This window comes from Histomonas meleagridis (genome assembly GCF_020186115.1).
Source record: "Histomonas meleagridis strain 2922-C6/04-10x chromosome Unknown contig_16, whole genome shotgun sequence".
In the NCBI taxonomy this organism is placed as follows: Eukaryota; Parabasalia; order Tritrichomonadida; family Dientamoebidae; genus Histomonas; species Histomonas meleagridis.
In genome coordinates this window covers 1,053,380-1,078,292 of record NW_027150781.1, presented here as the reverse complement: position 1 = coordinate 1,078,292, position 24,913 = coordinate 1,053,380, and the positions used below count along the sequence as shown (strand labels likewise).

Genomic DNA, 24,913 nt, shown 5'->3' with positions numbered 1-24,913 from the left:
ATTAATATTTAATTTCGGCGGTACAATTGAAATACCAAAAGAAATATTAAACTTAAGTCCAAATATAATTTCACATATATTACCTCAAATCGTTTGTCAAATTAATCATAAGGATAAACATGTCTATGAATTCGTACATGAACTTTTGATTAATTTCGGAGAATTACATTTCCAAGAAATTGTATATTCTCTTTATCTATTAATACGATCTGAAGATAAAGAAAAATCATTAATCGCTTCCAATTTGTTACAAAAAATTAGTATTAAACATACTGAGTTATCAAATGAAGCAAATCTTTTCATTGATGGAATGGTAAGAGCTGCAATATCAATATATGAAATTTGGATGACAAAACTAGACCAAACATACGTGGAATGTTTAAATGATTTCGCTAAAGGAAAAAAACATTTGATCGAATTGTTCGATTCAAGGTTTCAAACAAATTGTTTGATGGACATCGACTTTTTGAATACTTATCATAAGGCATTGGATCAATGCGCGAAAAACGTAAAGGAAATGATACAAACTCAAGGCTCGTTTAATACAGTGTGGTCAAATCTAAAGCGTTTTTATGGAATTATTAAGGATAAATTTAATGGCCAATGTGCAATTGAATTATCTGACGTATCTGAAACTTTGGCTAAAAAGAAAAGTTTCTTGTTAAGTGTGCCTGGGACTTATAAAATTAATGGACCAAGTCCAATCATTTCAAGATTAGATCCTAATTTACCAATATTATCTACACAACAACGTCCAAGACTTTTATACATGTATGACACTGGTGGCACTAGATGGAAGTTCTTGTTGAAAGGAAATGAGGATTTAAGATTGGATCAACGAATAATGCAATTTTTCGGATTAATTAACTCTTTATTATCATCAAATAAAGCTACTTCCGGACTTAGAATTAACATCTCTAAATACCCTATAATCCCATTTGCACCTAACGCAGGGTTAATTTCTTGGGTAACAGGAGCTGACACTTTGCATCAACTTGTCATGGACTATCGTAAAACTAACGGCATATCGTCGTGGTTAGAGAACGATTTGATCGCAAATTTTGCATGCAAAAAGCTCGACGTTTTGACATGTTTACAAAAAATTGAATTATGGGATGTTGTTTCACCTAAATGCCCAGCTAATGAATTACGTGAAACTTTATGGGAACGTGCACCTGACGCAGTTACTTGGATTAAATGCGTGGATACATTTACTTTAAGTACGGCTTTGATGTCATTAGCAGGTTATATTATTGGTTTAGGTGATAGACATCCAAGTAATATAATGGTACAAAGACAAACTGGACATGTGGTACATATTGATTTTGGTGATTCTTTCGAGGTGGCTTTAAATCGAGATAAAATGCCTGAAAAAGTACCATTTAGATTAACAAGAATGTTAATTAACGCTTTCGGTGTGAGTGGTGTTGAAGGCCAATTTAGAAATGCTTGTGAAGTTATCATGAGAATGTTAAGAAATAACAAAAGTTGCATAACTGCACAACTTGAAATATTCGTACATGAGCCAATATTCGTGAATAAGGATAACGGAATGTTCGAAAAAGGTAAAACTCGAGTATTGGATAGAGTGATTGAAAAACTTAGTGGAAAAGACCCAATAATAGACGGAAACGAACAAGTGGAATTAAACCCTGAAAGACAAGTGGACGAATTAATTAAAGTGGCGTCGGACCCGTACATGTACGTAAATCATTTTTCGGGGTGGTGTCAATTCTGGTGATTTGTTTTTATGAATAAAAATATAAAATTAAATATAATCTTTTTTCACTGATTCAAATTCATAATGTAAAAATATTGATTAATAAAATCATTAAAATTAAACTAATGATAATATTTTATTTAGCGAAATGTTAATTAAATTATTATACAAGCGAAAACAAAGTTTTTTTGGAACAAAGTGTTGCATTATTAAATCATAATTTTGTAAATTTTTTTCATTTCCTATTTGTGATGAAGTAAAACATTATAACTAACAAAAAAAATCACAACCAGATTGTTATTTAGAAAGAATATTCAGTGGATCCACTTCAATTGACTCGTTCATTCTTTCCTTGGCACTTTGCAGGAAAGTATTCAAATCAATTTCTTCGATATGTCTTATTATTGCGCTTATGTTTGTAAACGCGAACTCTAATTCGGCCATCATTTCGAGGCCTTCGATGTATGGGATGAACGCGTTCACGAGTCCGTATACTGGTACAGGGTTTGAAAGAAGAAATACTAAAAGAGATATATCAAATAAATCATCCAAACACAAAAGATGATCACTCTTTGCTATGACTTTCTTGGTTTCTTTGGATTTTTCGGTAAATGATATTTGTGATGCGATACTTTGAATCTTCTTGAATGCATTATGTGCTGCATTACAAAAATCTAAGGGGCAAAGATAATATGGAAGAGTGGAAAAGATGGCAATAGCTTCAGTATATGGATTATCTTTTGGAAAGAGAACTAATGGAACAGATTTAAGTTTGGGTGGAAGAAAGTTTTGGGATAAACCAAATCCTATAGCAGACTGTTGACGCAAAAGTACAACCTTTTCAGTAAAGGTTTTGACGTCAGTAGTGGATATGATATTCTTAAATAAGCCATCATACATGTTTTTGAAATAAAGACGAGCATACAAGATAAAGTATATTGATGTGTAATCATTGGAAACATTGTTGTTCTTGATAAAATGATTAGTTGATGCAAGAATAGCTTTCCCAATCGAGTTTGCATTCTTCTTTACGATTTCTAGTCCTTTGTGAAGTGCATTGATTTCATTTGTGCTTTCAACAAGAGTATAGAATAGAGTTTCTGCTTCTCCCTGCTCAATAAAGAAGTCGTTGACCAATAACCGTCGGCAAATTGCGGTTATTTCAGAAACCTCTATCGGCGGGAAAGTGACTTTTTGGTGTTTTGTTCTTTTTCTTATTGCATTAATTTTTCTGTATTTTTTGTTGGTGGCTTTAAAGTTGGGAATGTCAATTCTCGCTTCAATGTCTTGGATATAGATCTTAACTTCTTCAACACCTGGATTAGGTTTAATGAACTTGTCTAGAAGTGTGATAAGATCTTCCACGATTTGCTTTGTCTCTTGGATATGTTGAATGATGACACGATTGAGTTCTAATGACATAAAATAATCTTTCAAGAAATCTTTGCGTTGACTAAGAGTGGCATTAGAAGGTATCTTGCTTTCACGCATTAACTTCTTGATGTTTTTATTTGAAGTCTTATATTGAAGTAAAGAATTATCAATCTTAGGAAATAAATTGCGGAGAGACTTAATATGACTTTCGGCAGAGCTAAACACCTTTCTTTTGACTTGTACTTCATCAAGACTAATATCAGTGATTTTCGAAAAAATGAAATAGTTGCGAATATTTGGATGAGATGAAATGAAATCATCAATTCCTTCTTTGCGTTGGATCTGTGTTTTTTCTTCATGTTTTTTTGGCTTTTGTGAAGGACTATCAAATAAGTCTTCACCAAAAATTAGAACAGGTTCATTTGATTGCTTTGATGAAAGACCGGATTTAACAGATAGAAGGTTTTTCTTCGGACGAGTTTTCTTTTTACTGCCTGATTCCTCGAACAAGATAGACATTAAGATTGGTCAGAATCTAACAATATTATCAATTTGGAGAACGTTAAAAAAACCAGGTGATTATGGACCTATATCCATAATAAAGTATTCGAGGACATATTTAAATCACAAACAGAATGCATAAAATTATGAATTGCAATACCGAGTATTCCCTTATATGATATATTTTGCTAGAGATAAATTGATTCTTCAATTATTTTACTTTTTGAACGTCAAATACCGATTTTAGTCAAATTTTTATCATCAAAAATGACCAGTTTATACTAATCTTGAACTTAACACAGATAATTCATTTTAACTTTCTTACTTTCGTTGTGTTTTTTTGAAAAAAATTGAAAACTTTTTCGGAACATCATTGATCAATGATTCAACAACCAACACAAGTAAGATCTAATCAATAAAAAAACTCGCTGACCGGGAATCGAACCCGGATCACAGGAACGACAATCCTACATGATAACCATTACACTATCAGCGACTTCGATTAATTTTTGATTAAATTATATATAAATACATAAAATCAAATATCTATAAATTTTCCACATTTATTTAAACTTTAGAAGCCCATGCACTAATCAACAATTGAGCACAGGTCTATCATTGTTTACAACATCACAATCCATCCTTCCCATCATGTTGATTAAATTCGATATAAAAAAGTTTAATATCAAGTCGTAAACATTGGCTTGGGCGAGGGGCCTTTTTATGAATATAAATGCCTACTTTATTCAAAAGATTTACAAATTGATTGTTTGCGATAAATAATCTGATCAATTATATGACATATTAAAAATTTGTTGATTTTGAGAATGTGGTGTGCTTTTCTTATGAATGAAGATAGCACATGATTTAATATTGGAGCATTCTTTTTTATGTTTTTTCTTTTGTTTACTCATATCGTTCTAGATCAAAAATTTTTTCAACGAACTCATAGAAAAAAAATTGAATATAAAATTGCAATTTTGAAAACATCTAAAAAAATCAATTTATGAGTGCTGAAGAATGGAAGATTGGCGTGTTTGGGAGTTTTGCTACTGGCAGATCCAAGATAATTGAAGTGTTCGTTCAAGGAACCATCTCAACCGGAGGTGAAGATATTATGGATTCATATAAAAAAAAAATGCAAATTAATGATAAAACAATTACACTCGAAATTTTTGATAGTGTTCCTAATAAAATTTATCTCCCAGAAGAATCTCCTAAGGAATCTAAAACATTCAATGGATTGGATAATTTATGTTGTCTTCATTGGATAAAATCTGCAAAAGGTTTCATCATTATATATTCTATCGATGATCGTGAAACATTTAACAATGTTAAAGACTTCTACAAAGTTATTACGAAGACCAAAGGAAGAACCAAAATTCCTCTTGTTATTTGTGGTAATAAATGCGATCTTGAAGACAAAAGAGAAGTATATAAAGAAGAAGGAGAAAATCTTGCTATGAGTTTAGGAGCAATTTTTTTCGAAACTTCAGTATTTCGCAATATTCACATCGATGACGCATTTAATGCGCTTGTTAATGAAATGATGAATGATCCAACCATTAGTGAAGATCTTTCACCAACCAAAACGAAACATAAAGTAAAATGTAACATATATTAATTTTAACCAAAAAAAATCGAACAAAAAATATGTTTAACAGCATGTGCGATATTTCAATAAATCTATAGAATAGAGAGATGTGACGGTCACAGAAAAATAAATTTGGGGTGCCTCGCGCATACTGTAACTCATTCAACATAAGATATTCAATACATCGTGATTTTTTTTGCATTCTTTCAATTCGAAACGTTCCTACACAAAAATTACTGTAAAAAACGATATGTATTCAATTCAAAAACGGTTTAATTATCTCGCAAAGGAAGTTTTAGCCATGTTGTTACAGTTCCAACAAATTCTTCATTTACCCAAACTTTTAGTGGGTGAATCTTCTTGCTTTTTCTTCGTTTTTCTTGAGATAGTTGCTATTTACCTAAAGTTAATATTAACAATTGGAAATGTTTTTTGGGTTATAAGTAAGAATCAATTGGCCTTTAATCTTGCTTTTCAGAATGACTTCGAATACAATTTTTTTTTCACCCAGCAAAATTTTCGACATTCCAAAGATTAAAAATGATAAAATTTTTTATGATATTTTTCAATCAATCACAAACTTAACTCTAGATCCAAAAATATTATTACTCTTTAATCCGAAAATCTAAAATTTTTCTTTTTTCTTTTCATATTTGTTCATTAATTTTGATTCTTTCCAATTAAATATAGGATTAATATCTTCTATATTCATATTAATATCTATAATATTTTCTAAAATTTATTCTTCATTAAAATATAAATTAATTAATAACCAAATTAAAGAGAAAACATTAAATTAATTTTCATAATGTTTATTTTCTTTATCTTTCATTCCAAACAAATTTTTGATGAAGGAAATTTAAATATAACGAATTCAAGTGATTATAAAAACTATGCAAAACATGTCATCATTTCAAGTGGAATAACTTCAATCCCGTCTTCTGTTTTTTCTGGATTGACTTCATTGCTTACAGCTGATATTGCTGACTCAGTCACTTCTATTGGATTGGACGCATTTAATTCATGTTCTAACTTAAAAAAAGTTTCATTTGGAAAAGGTTTAACAAGTATTGGATCACGTGCATTTCGAGGTTGCAAAAAATTAAAGGATGTAACATTTGAATGCCCCCTTACAATAGTAGGTCAAAATGTATTCAATGATTGTTATAGTCTTGAAAGTGTAATTTTTGGTGAAGCTGTCCAAAAAATCGGAACTTATATGTTTCAAAATTGTAATAATCTTAAAAAAATTATAATCTCACGCACGGTTTCTTCAATATCAATTAATCCATTTATTTACTGTAGTAGTCTTCAACGCATAAAAATTTCTGAAGAAAATCCATGTTTTTCAAATTATGATAACGATGGGGTATTATATGATAAAGGAATTACGCTCCTCATTAGTTATCCAATTGGAAATCTTCGAGATACTTTTAAAATTCCAGACTCAGTAACTTCAATTGATCCAGATGCTTTCAATTCATGCAAAAATTTATTATCAATTTCACTTGGAGCTGATGTACATATGATAAGAAGCTCTGCGTTCTCAAATTGTGATTTTACAAGTTTTATAATTCCAAATAATGTTACAAAGATTCAATCAAGTGCTTTTTCTTTATGTAGTAAGTTGGAAACAATATTCATTGGTGAAAAAGTAAATAATATTGATAATTATGCATTTTCTTATTGTTCTTCACGCAAATGCATTTATTTTTATGGCAAAACCTCACCAACATTTGGAATTAATTGCTTTATTGATGTTCCAGCGACATATGTTATGGTACGTGAAGAATATCAAAGCGAAGAATTTGGAAATTTAAAGATAACGAAAGGAACAGTTGATGGGTGTATTCTTCTAACAATGACATTTACACATAGTAATTCATTCACTAAATCAAATGTTTTTACTAAATCAAACACATTTACTAAATCAAACAAATTTACTAAATCAAACAAATTTACTAAATCAAATACATTTACTAAATCAAATACATTCACTAAATCAAATACATTTACAAACACAAATTCATTTATTCAGTCAAATGCATTCACACAAAGTGATACAATTTCATATTTATCTTTAACACACTCATTTATTTTAACAAATGTTTTATCAGTTACAGTAACAATTTCCATTTATAATTCATTTATTACAAATTCGTTAACTATTTCTTATATCAATTTTTCATTTACATATTATAATACCAAATTTGTACATTATGAATACATTAATATAATTTATTCCACTTATATTCAAATTTATAGTAATTTCTTTACAATATTAAATAATCAAAATATTCAAAATAATGAACAAAATCAAATGACAGCAAATGTTTTTGTATGTATTATAGGTTCAGTTGTAGTTGTTCTTTTAATTATTGGAATTATAATTTTTTTAATCAAAAGAAATAAAAAACAAACATCAAACTCATCAACGAATGTATCCACATTTAAAGAATCAAACGAAAAACAAACTGAAGCTATTGAATGTGTTGAAAACAAAGAATTCAAAGATTATGTACTAAACCAAGATGATCAATGGATTTGATTAAATATCTCATTTTAACACAGTTTCAATAAGTTTATAATATTTTTGGAAACTTCTTGAGGTGCCTCTTATTTTTTGTAAACTATTTAATTTTTGTAATCATAACTGTTAATTTGATCAATTTTGATTAAATTTGGCTTCAGCAAAGTCAGGACATCAGAAGATATTTAATTTTTAGTCAATGTCGCCAACTATATGCTATTTATTTAAACTTTATATTATCTTTTCATTCCAATGAATTGATTTTCAATATATACAGAAAATTCATTCTTCTAGCATTTGCATCATAATGATTTGAATTCCTTTAAATTTGATTTGATGTTATAAATCTGTATTGGTTTTTCATTTGAAAATTTCATAAGAAAATAAGATTAATCTCATGAGATTTTTGGATGACGTTTTATGTCCTTAAAATTTAATACAATAAAATTGAATCAAGGATTTTCACTAAATACTTGGTCAATGAGCGAGAACTTTACAATTGGTACCAATTTGAAGTCATAACAAGGCTTTATGGTAATCGAGTCCGCAAATTTTACAGATGCACCTTAACAAATTATAAAAAGAAAATTCGAAATTTAAAATTAATTTATTAAGATATTTCTATTTTTATTTGGACTTTTTGAATTAAAAGTCACATCAAGTCATAAAATCCACTAAATTATTGTTTTACTCAATATACGAAAAATATACATATAAATTTAATTGAATTAAAATGACATTTATATATATGGCCATATAAATAATCAAAAAGTAAGTACTAATTTAAATGAGCCTGTAAATTGATATCTGTAATTTGATGTTAATCCGGAAAAATTTTTTGGGCTTAGTGACTTACTAATAATGTGATATCATATTTATAAATATACATAATGTAATACAGAATAATTTTATAAAACCAATGAGAAATAAATATTTTATTTAAATTTAAATGAAGTTTTATAATAAAGGGTTATTTTTGATCGACACTACCCTGTAACTATGATACAATACACTTTATTCTAATTTTAAATATAAACTCTATTAACTCATTTTAAATAAAAATTCATTTTTTGAAAAAAATTAAAGACGTTAAATCACTTCATGTTTATTTACTTACGGTAATATGATATTTGATCAAATACCCCACTGTCAAGTTGACACCAATACGATGAATTGTACACAAAATTGGAAATTGCAGTTGTTTTTTGAATGCACATAAATCATTCAAATTTGAAAGTATTTTCTCTCAGAAAATCATGAGCGTACTTGCGCTCTTCCTCTCTTTATCGCTATGTAAAGACCTAAAGCCACTCATTATTATGCCAGGTGTTTTTGGCTCTCAAATATATGGTAACCAAGGTACCTTTTCTTCAAAGTATTGGTATTGTGTTGATAAATTAAAGGAAGAAATTGTTTGGGTTGATTCCAAGTATGTCATTCCTCCAATGTTCAATTGTCTTTTCGAATTACTTGAAGCTTATTATGATGAATCGACTGACAAAATTATGAGCCAACCTGGTTTAGATCTTCATCCACATGACTACGGAGGTATTGAAGGCCTTGATAAGATTGTTGATATCTTTGGTCTTCAAATCATGGAATCTTTTGATTCATTAATCGACTACTTAGTTGAAAAAGGTTATGAAGTTCGTAAAAACTTATTTGGGGCACCATATGATTGGAGGCTTGCAGTTTCTGGGTTAAGATCCTCCACATTTTTCACTGATTTGAAGGGACTTGCCGAACAAGCATACAACGTCAATAAGCAAAAAGTCACAATTTTAGGATATTCACTTGGTGGTATGATGCTTTCACAGTTTTTGGGTAACACACCAGAAATCACTCCATCATGGAAGAATAAGTATATTGAAAAGGCCATCTTTCTTGCCCCAGCATATGCAGGCGCAGGTGATACTCTTCCAATTTCTTGGAGCCGCCGCTTCCCAATGGTCAAATTCCTTTCAGGCGATGCAATTGAAAATGCTATCATGAACATGCCATGTCTTCATGTCTTATATCCAAACCATGTTGTCTTCAAGGGAACTACAATCATTGTTAAGGATGATGGCACCAAATTAGGACCAGAAGCTGTTCCACAATTTTTCATTGATCATGGTAAACTTACCGGAAACTCAATTAAAATGCTCAACAAGAACCTTGAGATCTCAATGAACGCACCATCTGACCCAGGAGTTCCACTTTTAGTCCTCTACAATTCCAAGATTCAAACATTAATTGGTCTTAACTTCAACAATGGTTATAACAATGATCCAACCGAAATATATACAGATGGTGATGGCACTGTTCCTTCACAAGGACCTGTTTGGGGTTGCAATAACTGGGCAAGCAATAAGGCAATTGTTTGCTATGACTTTAAGAACCCATCAGATGACTTCAATCACGCCGGACTTAGCAGAGTCAAGTACTCATTGGAAGTTATTTATAACTATACAAATAATATTAATGTCGGAAATTGGCATACTAAATCTGGCAGAAGATTTATTACTGCACCTATGGTAACATCTAATGAACTTACATATGTTGTTGAGAATGGTATCCGTCAACAATCTGAGGAGAATTACGATTAAATACTTCTATTCTAACGAACATTTTACTTTTTGATAACTTTTAACGTTTTTCAAATGTTTGAGTGAATTTCACCTTCTTTAATGGTTGGCACGAATTTATATGCTTTGGAAGCTGTTTCTCTGTTAAACACAATGACGAAATGGTTAACATCAAATGAAGAAAAAATGTGAACAATTTATAATGATAATTTTTTACAAAAATTTGTATCAAAATATTGTTTCAAAACACGTTTCCAGTGTTGGACATAACAAAGTATTTCTTTTAGCAGCATCTTCTTTCTATCAGTGAACTTTCTTCATCCAGCTTTACTATGTTTTCAAGTTGTTGATCACTGCTTTTGCTCTTTATGGACAGGACATTTTGCAAGTATAGTTTTACATTTTCTTCGAAGAGATTTTGGATTCCTTCTCCATTTTTAGCACTTGTCTCGAAATAAGGAATAGAAAGCCTGTCAGCCAAATTTTGTCCATCATCGTGCGAAATTTTTCGATCGGAAATATCAGTCATATTTCCACATAAACTGATAATAGCATTATTATTATTATTTTGTTCTAAAACATCATTATACCATGAGCCAATACTACGATAGGATGTCTCACTTTTTGGTATATTATTATCAATATCTCCAACTGCAAAAACAATTATTACGATAGATGCATCACGATAGTATTTTTTTGTTATGCTCTTGAATGTTTCTTGCCCCGCTGTATCATAAATTGATAGTGTTACTTGTTTATTGTCTATCTTCATTTGATATTTAAAAACATCTGAAATTGTTGGCAGTATGGAATTGTTGAAAACACCTTTAGTAAAACGTGTTGCAATTGCAGTTTTACCGACAGTCGAATCTCCTATAATCACAACCTTGACTTGGATTGTGTTTTCGTCCATTCCTTGTTTTAAAAGGAAAAACGTTTAACGTGTATAGAATTTTCTGATGGTAACACCTTTTTCATTAGTACGATACAGAGAAAAATATTTTTCTGAATAGTGCCTCTACTTTTTGATCCGATACACAGAATTTTTTTGAATGACATAGAAAAAGTTGGGACGATAAATTCAAATTCTCATCAAAGCCACTTTTTGAATTGAAAAAATTAATTAATTAAAAAAAATAATTTCGTTCACAATTTTCAATTCAATTGTAAATTTTAAAATTGTAATGTTTATTTGAAAGTGCCCTTGGAATTTCAATTTTTTCAATGAACTCATAGAATATAAAATTGAATACAAAATCGTTATTTGGGGTGCTCCAACCCTAAAAAATAATTGTCACTTTTTAAAAAAATCAGTTGGAATTTCAATTTGCCTGTTTATTATAGTGCAGCCATCTTAACGAGATCTGGATTTTCTTCAATTTCTTCTTGGTCAATTGGGATTTGTTCAATTGGTTTACCTGTTGTCTTGCTAACATCTTTAGCAATTTCATTATATACAAGACGAACAGCAAGTTCTTGATCTTCAGCTTCTGTATCTCCGTTTAGTTCGTCCATTGTTTCATCAAGCATTTCTTCAGTTAAACCTGATTTTTCCATTTCTTGTTGGAGTTGCATCATTGTACGTTGCATTTCTGGAACTTTCACCATTTGGTTCATCATACGTGTTACTTCAGCTGACTTTTGGAATGTTCCACATACTTTAACTTGGGCCATTTGTAAGTCAATTTGACGACTCATTGAATCAAGTTGTGTGCATGTCTTTAATAACTTTGAACGAGTTTTCTTTGAGTTTGCTATTTCTGCGATAAGTGGCATAACTGCATCTTGATGTCCTTGTTTCATTAAAAGTTTTACCTTTTGTTTAATTTTTTCTTCTTCTCTTTCGATTTTAAGCATTTGTCGATTAATTGCACGGCGTTCAGTACGAATTGTTTGTTTCCATTGTTTTGCACGTTCTTGTGGTGAAAGCTTCTTGCCACCGAACATTTGTCAATTATCAGAACCGTTGGAAATTGTGATGATAAGTGGTCATATGGCAATTGATTCAAGTGATCATTTTATCTTAAAACTGATCTCTTTTTTGTTGTTACAATAACCTCCTCGTTTCCAATAATTCGTGTCGTCCATCTTGGGTAGATTTCTACACACAGTAATAAGATATTATTAGTGTAACAAATAACTCTTCAATTGAGTATTTTCTTTGGTTTACAAAATGGTCAAAAAGTGAAGTAAACTATGCAATCAAAATAAAGTATTCAATGGGTTCTTTTGTTTCTGCTTCTAAAAAATTGTTAAATATATTTATATCTTTTGTTATGGAAAGCATAAGACACAAACCATGAAACAAAAAGTACAGATCTTTGACAGACAAAATTTGTCTTTATGATACGCAGTGTTTCATTATCACATTGCAGAATGTTTCGAAGAACTCAAACAAAAAACTGATTTGAGGCGGAATTTACTGACTTAGTCTTCCATTGCTTCTCCTTCTTCCTCTTCTTCTCCTACTTCATCAATTCCGACTGTTTCGTACATTTCGTACTCCTGTATCAAGTCGGTCATGTTCGATCTCGCCTCATCGAATTCGACTGTTTCGAGTCCTTCGTTTACGTACCAATGGATGAAAGCTCTTCGCGCGTACATCTTTTGGAACTGTGAGTCGACGCGTGTGAACAATTCTCTGAATGCTGTTGTGTTGCCGATGAATGTCGCCGCCATCTTAAGACCGCGCGGTGGGATATCACAGATGGAGCTCTTCACGTTGTTTGGAATCCATTCGACGAAGTACGACGTGTTACGCGCTTGGATGTTAAGCATTTGCTCATCGACTTCTTTGGATGACATTCTTCCACGGAAATGTGCGGAAACAGTTAAGTAGACACCACGGCGTGGGTCGCAGGCGGCCATCATGTTCTTGTTGTCGAATAATTGTGATGTAAGTTCGGGGACCGTTAACGCGCGATATTGTTGTGAGCCGCGGGAGGTGAGTGGAGCGAAGCCTACGATGAAGAAGTGAAGACGCGGGAATGGGACAAGGTTAACTGCAAGCTTACGAAGATCAGCGTTAAGTTGACCTGGGAATCTTAATGAGCATGTTGTGCCGGACATAACCATTGATACAAGATGGTTAAGGTCACCATATGTGGGGGTGGTAAGCTTTAATGTACGGAAACAAATGTCATAAAGTGCTTCGTTATCTATGCAGAAAACTTCATCAGCAGATTCAACAAGTTGGTGAACAGAAAGAGTACAGTTGTAAGGCTCAACAACAGTGTCAGATACTTTTGGTGATGGAACAATGGAATATGTGGAAAGAATACGATCTGGATATTCTTCACGAAGCTTGTTAAGAAGAAGAGTACCAAGGCCTGAGCCAGTGCCACCACCAAGAGAGTGAACAAGTTGAAATCCTTGGAGGGCATCACAAGATTCTGCTTCTTTACGAACAACATCAAGAATTGATTCAGCAAGTTCTTGACCTTCAGTATAATAACCCTTGGCCCAATTGTTGCCAGCACCGGATTGACCGAAAACAAAGTTATCTGGACGGAATAACTGACCGTATTGTCCAGCACGAACTGCATCCATTGTGCCTGGCTCAAGATCAACAAGGACTGCACGTGGAACATATTTACCACCAGTAGCTTCATTGTAGTAAACGTTGATTCTTTCTAATTGAAGATCGCTGTCCCCATGGAAAGAACCTGTCGGGTCAATACCGTGCTCATCGGAAACGACCTCCCAGAATTTGGCGCCGATTTGGTTACCGCACTGTCCAGCTTGGATGTGTACGATTTCACGAACCATTTTGTAAATAAACGGTTGGTGTAAAATACGTTATCCTGTGCACGTCAAACCGCCAGCAACTACTGAAATTTTCAGAAGTTATTGAATTTTTCTTAATTGACATTGTTTGATTGAATGAGATTATCGGTTTTGAAACCAAATACAAGCGGTTTTTGTGGTCGACCAAAAAGTTTATAAAATTTTTGACTTTGTTGTTTATATGGAAGAAGGCAATAAAAAAAATCTTCAAATGTTAAAATCTCTTGGAAATATTATTTTTAATTTAAATGAAAAAAATATTAATGAATCAGTCGAATCTTCATTCCTCTACTTTTCTGGTACATTCTCATATTCATTTAATCTGATTGTTTGTAGGTTTGTTTATTCATACTTTTTGATAAAGGGTAATCATAAAATATGTTTCGAATATTTAAAAAAATTAGAAATGAAAGAAAATGAACACACGAATGACAATCAGAATATTTTAATTATTTTTATTAAATTTCTCCTTTCTTATAATACAAAAGAAACGAAATATCTTCTTAATCATATTAACGATAAGTTATTAATAACAAAAATATATATTAACCATAATGTAGCTGATATTAATTCAAATGAAAATATTAAAAAAACGAAAAAGGATGAATCGGAAATTCGTAAGAAGTATGTTAAAGAAGGAATTAATCCAGCTGAAATTGCGAAAATAATACGAAATGATGAAGTTGAAAAACTCCAAGAAATATCATCACAAACAAATTTTGATTTTAATCAAAAGATTGAACCATCGCCATATGAAAGACGTTCATTTATAAATAGAAAAAATGTTGCATTAATTGATTATGCAGCATTTTTTTCTTCAGTTAGATGTTTTAAATATTTACTTATGAATGGTGCAAAAATAGAAAACACAGGTAAATATGCAATTGCAGGTGGAAATGAAGAAATTATTCATTTATGCGAACAAAATCATTCATCATTTAAAAATGCATATGAAGCATCAATTGAATTTCATCAAAATGAAATCTTTCATTATCTTTATGAAAACAAAATTGAAGAAATGAATAATTTAGAAAATTTAGGAGTTAAATGTATTTTATTTAATAATTATGAAATTTTATCATTTTTATTAGAAAATGGAATGAAAATCAATGAAAACATTATTAAAGAATCAATTGAAACTGGGAACATGTTCATTGTTCAATATTTTCTTGAAAAATCTTCAATTTCAATAAAATCAATAAATATTACTAAATTCTCAGGCAATAAAGAAATTTTTGATTTTCTTGTTACTAATAAATATATCGAAACTAATGTTAAATTTGTTTTTTAATTTAATTTGATGATTTAAATATATATTTGAAATTTATTCGAATTTATTGATAAATCACTTATTTCAGCATCTAAAAAAGGTTATACAGAAATAGTTAAATTACTTCTTGAGCAAAAAGGAATTGATATCAATGTTCAAGATATTTATTTGTTTTATTTTATATTTATTTTGATAATTTTATATTTCAAAATAATATTTGGAAATTGTTTAAATCATTTTATACAGCACTTATTTGGGCAGCGAATTCTCGTAATTCAGGTATAGCTAAAATACTTCTTAAACAAAAAGGATTAGATATTAATGTTAAAGATATTTGTTTGTTTTGCTTAAAATCTGTTTCAACAATATTTTTATATTTTAAATTCGTATTTGATAATTATTCTAATTATTTCAAACGGCACTGATTTGGGCATCAAATAATGGTCTCACTGAAATGGTTGAACTACTTCTTAAATATGGCGGCATTTATATTAATTCTACTGATATTTACATATTTAACTTAGGATCTATAAAATTATAATTTTGGATTTCAAAATAATTTTCAATCTTCAATTAAACTATTTAATACAGCTCTAATTAAAGCATCTGAAAATAATCATATAAATATTGTTAAGTTACTTCTTGAACAAAAAGAAATTGATGTCAATATACAAAATATTTGTTAATTTTATTTAAAACTTATTTTAATAACTTTATGTTTTTAATTATTACTTGGTAATTATTTAAACAATTTATGACAGCACTTATGTATGCATCTAAAACTGGTCACACAGAAATAGTTAAATTACTTCTTAAGCATGGAGAAATAAACATTAATATACAAGATATTTATTATATTTACATCGTGTTTAATTTAATAATATGATATTTCAAAATTATATTTGGAAATTATATATTTATTTTAAAACAGCATTTATTTATGCATCTAAAACTGGTCACAAAGGAATAGTTAAATTACTTCTTGAACAAAAAGGAATTGATATTAATTCCAAAGATATTTATTTGTTTTATTTGAAATTTCTTTTAATAATTTTATGTTTCAAAATAATATTTGGAATTTTTATGAATGACTTATGACACCACTTATTTTGGCAACTTCAAATGGTTATGTTGAAATCATTAAATTACTTCTTGAACAAGAAGGAATTGATGTTAATGCACAAGATATTTATTTGTTTTATTTAAAATTTATTTTAATAATTTGATATTTCAAAATAATATTTGGAAATTATTTTAATTATTTAACACAGCACTTATTTGTGCATCTAAACATGGTATAGCCCATTTTGTAGGAATAGTTAAATTACTTCTTGAACAAAAAGATATAGATATTAATATTCAAGATAATTATTACATTTATTTCAATTTTTTTTCAATAATTTAATATATCATAAAAATATTTGGAATATATTCAAATTATTTAAGACAGCATTAATGATTGCATCTGAAAAAGGTAATAATGAAATAGCAAAATTACTTCTTGAACATAAAAATAAATAGTTCATTAGTTCATAAATCCATAAATATAATAAATAACATTTTCTATTTTTCTTCTAATTAAAAACAAACAAATGCTATACAAAGATATTAATTTCATCATGACAATATTTTTTTAAGTGAAAAACAGTGTCTTGATTATATAATTTGTCTATCGTTTGTCACGGATTTTTTTCACTACAAAATGAATTTGTTTTTCTGTAATAAATGAAGATCTTCAAGAAAAGTTATTAATGTATGCCATTAGATATTAATATCAAATTGTTATTTCAATTTAAGACGTAAATTATAACAGAAGTTTTGCACCAAAAAAGAATAGAAGATCGTAAGCAGAAAAATTGAAAACAATTCATTTCCACCAACATTCAAACATATATATAGTGGACGCGATTGTAATTAATTCCGCAAAAATATATAAAAATTGAAGTTCAAAACTTTTCTTTTACTCGAAGTTGAGTGCCTTTTCCTTATGTTTTATCAAATTGATATAAAACTGCTTGTTTGCTCTCGATAGCTTCGTCTCTATTTCCTTCTTCATTTCCTCGTGGTCCTGATCTATTTTTGCAGTGAGCACGTTGAACCATTCCACGGACAATTGCACACCATTTTCCAAGAAGTAAATTGCGTGTGCCAACACCTTATAATAGAACGGCAATTGTTCGATTGGGTCCATCATTTGTGCAGTTGCCTTTAGAGATCTCACCAAACAGTTCTTAATCTTATCTGGGCTCTTAAATGCCTCTTCTACGTCTTCTTCTTCTTCCTCATCTTCTTGTTGATCATTTTCATGTTCCACGTTAAACATATGGGAACATAACAAATGTGCTTCAGCACGTTGATCCTTTTGTAACAATGTATTCACGCTACTACATATTGTCGAAGTCATTGAGTTATATCTTGTTGCGCTCATATTCTTTAGTTGTGTTGCAGTACGTATCAAACATAATAACATTTTATATTTCGTGTTACCTTCGAACATTCCTTCTTTCCATAAGTTAAATGCTGAAACAAAGAACTCAGTAGTGATAGCTTCAGACCCACATTTATCACTAATTTTCGTAGCTTCAATGAATAACCAAAATGAAGGACCTTGTGGTGGATCGTTTTGTGTTGATAATAATGAATATATATGTTGTAAGACATTACGTACTGTTGTATTACAATTACTTGAATCTTCATCAATTTCGACTGCTAATCGTAACATTGCCATACCTAATGACATATAAAGATGTTCTTTAACTTCATTTGTTAAGTTTTGAATCGTTGTAGATACACTACATAATAATGAAAATGTTTCATCAATAGATTTTGGATTACGTACTAAATGAAAGACTCGTGCAATACATTGTAAATGATTTGCAATTGGTTCATTATCAGGATCTTCTTCATAATCATTAGGACGTTGTAAGATAACTTGAACAATACCAAAGAATGATCGAAGTTTTTCCATTGTATCAATGATTGCTTCTGTGTTAGAAAATCCTTTACATACTTCTAACGCTATAAGTTTACGATCATTATATCGCATTCGATTAACTAATATTGGGAAATAACTTAAATCAAATAACATCGATGAATCTTTCATCTCGCGTAATGGTGTTATTAAGAAGAATCGAAGTTTACGTGAAATTGGTACTGATTCTAATCGTGTTTCACCATAAATACCTTCGATATGATTCTCAACAAAATGTAATATACTATTAACATTAGATGAATTACTTGAATCTGCTTTAAGTGTAAAGTCTAATAATGTTCCAAGCATATCTAATGTGTCTTCTAAGCTAAAGTTTTGTCCACTTTGTAATAATAAATCAATTTGTTGTGCTACAAGTCGTACTGTTGGTATTGCTGTGGATAAATCAGTGTCTGGACTTGTGTAATATGTTTGTAATCGTTTAATAATTGCTATGACTAATGATAATGTTGAAACATCATCTTCTAAATGCATTAATACACCAAATAATTGTTCAAGTGTTTCAATATGGAATTCGGCTGGAAAGACTTGCGTGATGGATTCAATAATATAACTTTGAGCAAGTTGCTCCTTACAGGCTGTGATTTGTTCAATGATCTTAGGTAAGACAATCTCTTTGTAATGATTGACATCAAGACCTCGAAGTGATGAAATACGTTGGATGTTGGAACCAACTAATTGCTTGAGCTGTGAACGTTGTTGTTTACGTTCTTCAGTGGTCTTAGTGTCGAGTGAAAATTCTAATCGAACCCATAGAACATTCATTTGTTTGAAATTCTCAAGAATAAAGTTAAGGGTGTCTTCTAATGTGCCGCCTTCAGTGTTCTTGGCATCTGGAAGGACATCTTTCATGACATGAAGAAGATAATGACGAAGGAAAAGTGCACGCGTTGGATGTTGAACACCACGAGCCATCTCAATAAGATCACGCATAACATCACACGCTTTGGCATGTCCACATTTGATAAAGGCTGGGGCTAATGTGAAGAGAAGATAAAGACGTGGAACTATGTTCTCAGTATATTGAAGCTCTTCATAAAGTTCGGCTATACGACGAACAGAGAATAAATGATGCTCAGGATCTTGGAAAGTAAGTGCAAGTGAAGATAATTGATTAAGTGCATGTTGATAGATTTCATCATAATGAATGGGACAAAGGGTATTGGTGCGCATGTCTTCAAGCATTAATTTTGCATGTTGAAGGGCTTCAGGGACCTTGCCTTCATCAAATGAACGATTCATCATGAAACCATGGCCTCGAATGCGATCAGATGCTTCCTTGACGAACTGGACTTGGACAGCATCAGGTGGAAGTTGGCCATATTTGAGTTCTGGCTGCTGTGGCTCTTCTTTTTTAGACATCTATAGTGAAAAGTGACACGATAACAAATTTGAAACAATTAATGTGACGATAATGAGCATTCAAAAGTTTACTTGTCATAAGGTGGTTAAACTTGGAATGCCTTTGATCGTTTTAGTATTGAACACAAAAAAATCCAAAACAACAGTGTATCGGCATGTTGCACATGATTGCCTTTAATCTGATATTACTTCGGTTTTCCAACCAATGGCTCTCATGAGTAGCGGCAATTTGATTCCTACATAAGTTATAATGTTGTGTTTGTTATTGTTCTGTGTGTTTTTAGAAACTAAATCAAGTTATAATCGATGTTGCTGAATGAATTCTCCATGCTGCTTCATCAGCAAGCTTAAGGTTTCCAATTTATTTCTTCTTCGATCGTATACCATTAATAAATGACAGATTGTTGTATGTTTGCTTTACATGAAAGTTCTTACAATTGAAAAAATTCTTGAAAGTTCATGTAGCAATGAAGGGTCTCTCTATCTGAGATAGTTTTTGGAATAAAAAATTATAAAATTTTTTTATTTATTCAATTAAGTTTGTTCTACGAAAATACCACCTTTCGGTATTATAATGTTATTTAATTTTTCGCATAAATAAAACAAGAAAGAAGGAATGAATGTAGTATTTTCACTAATTGTGATATTATAATATCACACCCTGAAAATGCTGGTATTCCAAGATAAATATAAAAATGAACTTTTGTTAGAACCAAAAAAACTTGATCAAGATCATATGAATGGTGAAGAAAATATGAAAAACCTTATGCACCTTAGATCATAATATTAGATCATTAGTTCAATAGTTCAAAAAATCATTGCAAATTATGATTTATTTAATTCATATACATCATGTTTAATTATATCAAGAATTATTTTTTCATTTTTTAATATGCAAGGTAATGATGGTGCAAATGTAAAGAATACAGGTAAATATGCAATTGCAGGTGGATATATTGAAATTAATCATTTATGCAAACATAATCATTCTTCATTTGAAGGTGCATGCGAAGCAGCGATTGAGTTTCATCGAAATAACATCTTTGAATACACCCACGATAACAAAATTGGATTTAACATATTAAGAGATTTAGGTAAGTATATATGTATTAATTATGAAATTTTCAGTTTTTTGGAAGAAAAAGGGATGAACAATGATGAAATCATTCTACAGCTGTAGAAAGTGGTAATTTATTTCTTAAGAAATATCTATAGAAAAGGAAAATGTTTTGCTACAGCAAATAATTCAAATGAAATAGTAAAATTACTTCTTGAACAAAAATGAATTAATATAAATATACCAAATATATATACGTTCTATTTAATATTAATTTTAATAATTGCGTATTCTATGATAATATTTTAATAGATTTTTGAAAAGAGAAAAACAGAATGCTAGCCCTGACATTTCAAATTCCATTCATTTTATTAATTTTAGAAATTCGATATCATAAAATATATATTTTGGATGTACAAAAATATTGTTTATGGGATTATTTAATTATTTTACCTAAAATTGTTGCAATTGTTGTTCGACTGAAAATTTGCTTATAAAAGGAAAAAATGCATCGCCCGGGAATCGGACCCGGACCCCCAGCTTGGCAAGCTGAAATTCTACCATTAGACCAGCGATGCTCGCATTAAATATATTTTATCATATTTAAAATATTAATCTATAAATTAAAATAGGACGACAGCAAGGAGGTTAATTGTGTTGCAAATCAATTTACTCAGAGATATTTCAAAAAGTGATGAACAGATTCGGCTTAAACATTTTGAAAATTGCTAAAGTCAATTTTTAACGATACATGAACGATAGAATGAGTACAGAAAAAGCCAACAACGATCTAGATCAAAATCGATTTAGAAAAATTCGTTTTCTAAAGTTTACAAAAAATTACATACTGTTAATACATTATCCAATTAAAGGAACCATCAATTTTTTAAAAAATTTGAAGATATATTGATTTTAATTTCCTCAACGAGATTTTTCATGGTTTATTTGGCCAGCCTGCTTTAAAACATTGATTGCCTTATAGGAAGGCTTCAAATCATCTGATTGGAAATGTTTTCTTAATTTATTTGGCTGTGCTTAAACTTTTTCAGATGGTCCCTCCTTGTGTACAACCAAATTTTCATTCAATTTTTGTGTACAAAACAAACTTTTTCAGTAATTGTTTGGCTGGATATTTTAAGTGTTAAGTGGTCTGACAGATTTTTTCATTTTATTTTTGATGTGTTCAAGAAACGATTTCGAAAACTTATTCATCCAACATGGTTACCGTAGAGATGAAATATGTTCAATGCCAGAAAAAGTATTTCAACGAACTTTAGATTCATTTCTCAATGAAGATCAATCACCTGAAGTAAATCCATATTATCCAGAAACTCAATACAGATATGTTTCACAAAGGCAAGCTCAAGAAAACCAAAAACGTTATGCTGCCTATTTAGCAGAGCTTCAGAAACAACAACAACAACAAAATCAAAACCGTCAAGCAAACTCAGCTTACCAAGACTGTGATGAAGAAGAGGCCCTTAGAATTGCGATGATGCGATCTCTTGAGGAGAATTATGCAAAACCAAAGGAAGAATGTCCACAACCATCTAATCCAAATAATGATCAAACAAATTCATATAGAAATATCCAAAATTCAAGAAACATTATCAATGAACAGAATAATGAGTACAGAGATGCTTGTGAACAAGCATTCCAGACCGAAATGGAACAGAATCACAACAAACATTTCGAAGAAAACGAAGCTATAATCAGAGAAGAAGAGCAAAACCAACGTGAAGCTGAAGTAATTGGAAGATACTATGGTTTGAAGCCAGAACCACAAACAGGTATTGCAATTGCAGTCAATATATTCGGACAAAGATATATCAGAAAATTCAATTCATGCGATTTGGCAAAGGACATATACTCTTGGGTTGCTGGTCAAACTATTAACGAAGATCAAAAGCTTTATTTTGACATGTTTAATTTGAGGAAGCCAAATGGTCAAGTCCTTGATCCTGAGATGACACTTGAAGAACAAGGAATAAAAAGAAGTACAATGCTTCAGATTGAATTGTTAACAGATGAAGATTAAATAAAATGTTTTTAATTTAAATTATTATTTTAACAAGCACAATTAACACAAAGAAATTAAAAATCAAGTAAAATAACTTATGTTATTAACAACAAAATGATCACATATGAAGAATGAAAGAAGCCTAGTGTTTCTTATCCCAATGAAAATGATTTATAATTATAAATGTTCAGATCGCAAACGATAAGAACAGAACACACTAAGATTCAGTTTCCAATTTAATACATTTCTTTGTGGCTTGATTGAAATCTGTCTAATACAGCAAAAAATGATTATTTCCGAATTTTGTTTTGAAATTAATTTCATTTGCATTCATAAAAAAGATAAAAAAATATTCAAAAGCAAATACAAAGCCGCACGGCTTTTTTTATTTTTCATTATATTTTTTGTATTTTTGGGAATTTTTTGGGAATCATTCTGATTTTTTTCTTTGTGGATGATCCGTTTGAAAACGTTTATTACACCTCATTATTGAATGGTTTATTTCATTTCACAAAACGTTATTTTTTATTCAATTATAATTAATATTTTATCTCTGTTGATTCCTCGAATAATTTGTATTAAGGTAGTTCATCGTTTGTTGCTCATTTCTTCCGCATCTTTCGAATGCCTGTATCACGGTGTTTTGGTCATAGCCCAATCTCGATAATCTAATAATAGCTTCACTTTCAGCAAAGTTATAATCAGATAACAGCGCTTGCATTCTGTTCGGCGACGGAATTATTAGTCCTCTATTAGAGTTCTGTGCATTAATTCCAACCATAGATAAAAATGGGAAAGGATTCCGATATACCAATTCATGTAGCTGTGGATCAATGTGCTGTATCGCGTTAAGGACTGCAGAAATGCCGAATTGTGGATTGCGGACAATAAAATTGCGTATCAAACGGTGAGCTTGCGTCTCAGGGACTGATAAAAGAACTGGCGGCACAGGAAATAGTGGCCGTGGATATGGAGCTTCATGTGGTGGTGGTGGAAGATTACGACCATTGGAAAATAATGGCAATGATGACGGAGGTGATGATGGCGATGAAGGTGGAGGTGCTGGTAGTGGTGGAACATTCCCATTGATGAGCATTATACCGGCTGAATTGACATTATTGTTGGTGGCTATAAGTGCACGTTCAGCTAAATCACGGGGAAAGCCTGCTTCTACCAACTCGTTGACATTTTGTTCGAAAGTTTCTGGATTAGCAACTGGAAATGGAGGTGCTGGATTATTTGGTTGATTTGTAGGTGGTGGTGAACTTGCGGATGAAGTAGATGTGGGTACCGGCGCTGGTGTAGGTGGTGTGGCTGGAGTTGGCGGAGTAGATTGCACTGGTGCTGGTGGAGAGGGTTTTGGTTGTTTGAAATAAACTACAATGAAATCGGTTGGATCATAGTGAATGTCTGAAATGGTGGATTTGGGATCTATTTTTTTACCTGCATAAACTAATTCTAAATTTTGACCACTTTTACCAAATTTTTCAGCTATTATAGGAACAAGACTTTCAATGGTTTGTGTAGGCTCAGCATTTATGATTTCACTTCTGCCTGCAAGTGATTTGAAATTTATTAGCATTAAATTGAATGTCACTTTTGTGTGAACAACTAGCCCTTTTGTCACTTTTATGGTGGAAACCAATTTCATCAAATCGATTAAATTTTGCAAAATAATTTTACAAAGTTGACTTGATTGTATGCAATGTGCTAACTTTGAAGTATTTGTCACTTGCATCAAGCTATAATTTGCATTTCATGATTCTTATTTTAAATAACTTAAAATTATTTATTTTGTTTTTAAAAATATGTTTTATAAAACACAGATATTTAAAGATATTTCATATAATTCTCCAAACATTTATCAATATGATCTGCTTAAATATATTACTTTAATTTTGAACCATTTTTGAAAGAAGTAATTTTACCAAATACCTCTTCACATATGCTATATAAGCTGCGTTGATCAACTACTATACTTTTTAAATTAATTTTAGATATGATTATGAAACCATAAAAAATTTGATTAAATTTTAATGAAAATATATAAACATTTTTGATGTTAATATCAATATCTTTGTTTTTATAGAAGTAATTTAACAACTTCAGTTTGACATGTTAAACATGCACATATAAGTGC

At 30.5% G+C, this 24,913-nt stretch overlaps 9 protein-coding genes across 9 annotated transcripts; 4 read left to right on the top strand and 5 right to left on the bottom strand.

Moving 5' to 3' along the window:
- Window positions 1-517: 517 nt before the first annotated feature.
- On the top strand, window positions 518-1,741 carry GO595_002198 (PIKK family atypical protein kinase; the record flags this gene model as incomplete). The annotated part of the gene is made up of 1 exon (XM_067915082.1): window positions 518-1,741. The coding sequence occupies one exon, from the start codon at window positions 518-520 to the stop codon at window positions 1,739-1,741; it is 1,224 nt and encodes a 407-aa protein (XP_067777884.1).
- A 276-nt stretch (window positions 1,742-2,017) lies between these two features.
- GO595_002197 (uncharacterized protein) lies at window positions 2,018-3,613 on the bottom strand (the record flags this gene model as incomplete). Its single annotated transcript, XM_067915081.1, has 1 exon — window positions 2,018-3,613. One exon carries the CDS (start codon window positions 3,611-3,613, stop codon window positions 2,018-2,020), a length of 1,596 nt encoding a protein of 531 aa, XP_067777883.1.
- Window positions 3,614-4,601: 988 nt separating this feature from the next.
- GO595_002196 (Ras-related protein Rap-1b) lies at window positions 4,602-5,219 on the top strand (the record flags this gene model as incomplete). Its single annotated transcript, XM_067915078.1, has 1 exon — window positions 4,602-5,219. One exon carries the CDS (start codon window positions 4,602-4,604, stop codon window positions 5,217-5,219), a length of 618 nt encoding a protein of 205 aa, XP_067777882.1.
- Window positions 5,220-9,038: 3,819 nt separating this feature from the next.
- GO595_002195 (Lecithin:cholesterol acyltransferase family protein) lies at window positions 9,039-10,307 on the top strand (the record flags this gene model as incomplete). Its single annotated transcript, XM_067915077.1, has 1 exon — window positions 9,039-10,307. One exon carries the CDS (start codon window positions 9,039-9,041, stop codon window positions 10,305-10,307), a length of 1,269 nt encoding a protein of 422 aa, XP_067777881.1.
- A 1,317-nt stretch (window positions 10,308-11,624) lies between these two features.
- On the bottom strand, window positions 11,625-12,233 carry GO595_002194 (charged multivesicular body protein 3; the record flags this gene model as incomplete). The annotated part of the gene is made up of 1 exon (XM_067915076.1): window positions 11,625-12,233. The coding sequence occupies one exon, from the start codon at window positions 12,231-12,233 to the stop codon at window positions 11,625-11,627; it is 609 nt and encodes a 202-aa protein (XP_067777880.1).
- A 480-nt stretch (window positions 12,234-12,713) lies between these two features.
- Window positions 12,714-14,054, bottom strand: GO595_002193 (beta-tubulin; the record flags this gene model as incomplete). The annotated part of the gene is made up of 1 exon (XM_067915075.1): window positions 12,714-14,054. The coding sequence occupies one exon, from the start codon at window positions 14,052-14,054 to the stop codon at window positions 12,714-12,716; it is 1,341 nt and encodes a 446-aa protein (XP_067777879.1).
- A 3,248-nt stretch (window positions 14,055-17,302) lies between these two features.
- Window positions 17,303-19,696, bottom strand: GO595_002192 (Vacuolar protein sorting-associated protein 35; the record flags this gene model as incomplete). The annotated part of the gene is made up of 1 exon (XM_067915074.1): window positions 17,303-19,696. One exon carries the CDS (start codon window positions 19,694-19,696, stop codon window positions 17,303-17,305), a length of 2,394 nt encoding a protein of 797 aa, XP_067777878.1.
- A 2,234-nt stretch (window positions 19,697-21,930) lies between these two features.
- Window positions 21,931-22,791, top strand: GO595_002191 (uncharacterized protein; the record flags this gene model as incomplete). The annotated part of the gene is made up of 1 exon (XM_067915073.1): window positions 21,931-22,791. The coding sequence occupies one exon, from the start codon at window positions 21,931-21,933 to the stop codon at window positions 22,789-22,791; it is 861 nt and encodes a 286-aa protein (XP_067777877.1).
- A 529-nt stretch (window positions 22,792-23,320) lies between these two features.
- Window positions 23,321-24,355, bottom strand: GO595_002190 (UV excision repair protein Rad23; the record flags this gene model as incomplete). The annotated part of the gene is made up of 1 exon (XM_067915072.1): window positions 23,321-24,355. The coding sequence occupies one exon, from the start codon at window positions 24,353-24,355 to the stop codon at window positions 23,321-23,323; it is 1,035 nt and encodes a 344-aa protein (XP_067777876.1).
- Window positions 24,356-24,913: the final 558 nt, after the last annotated feature.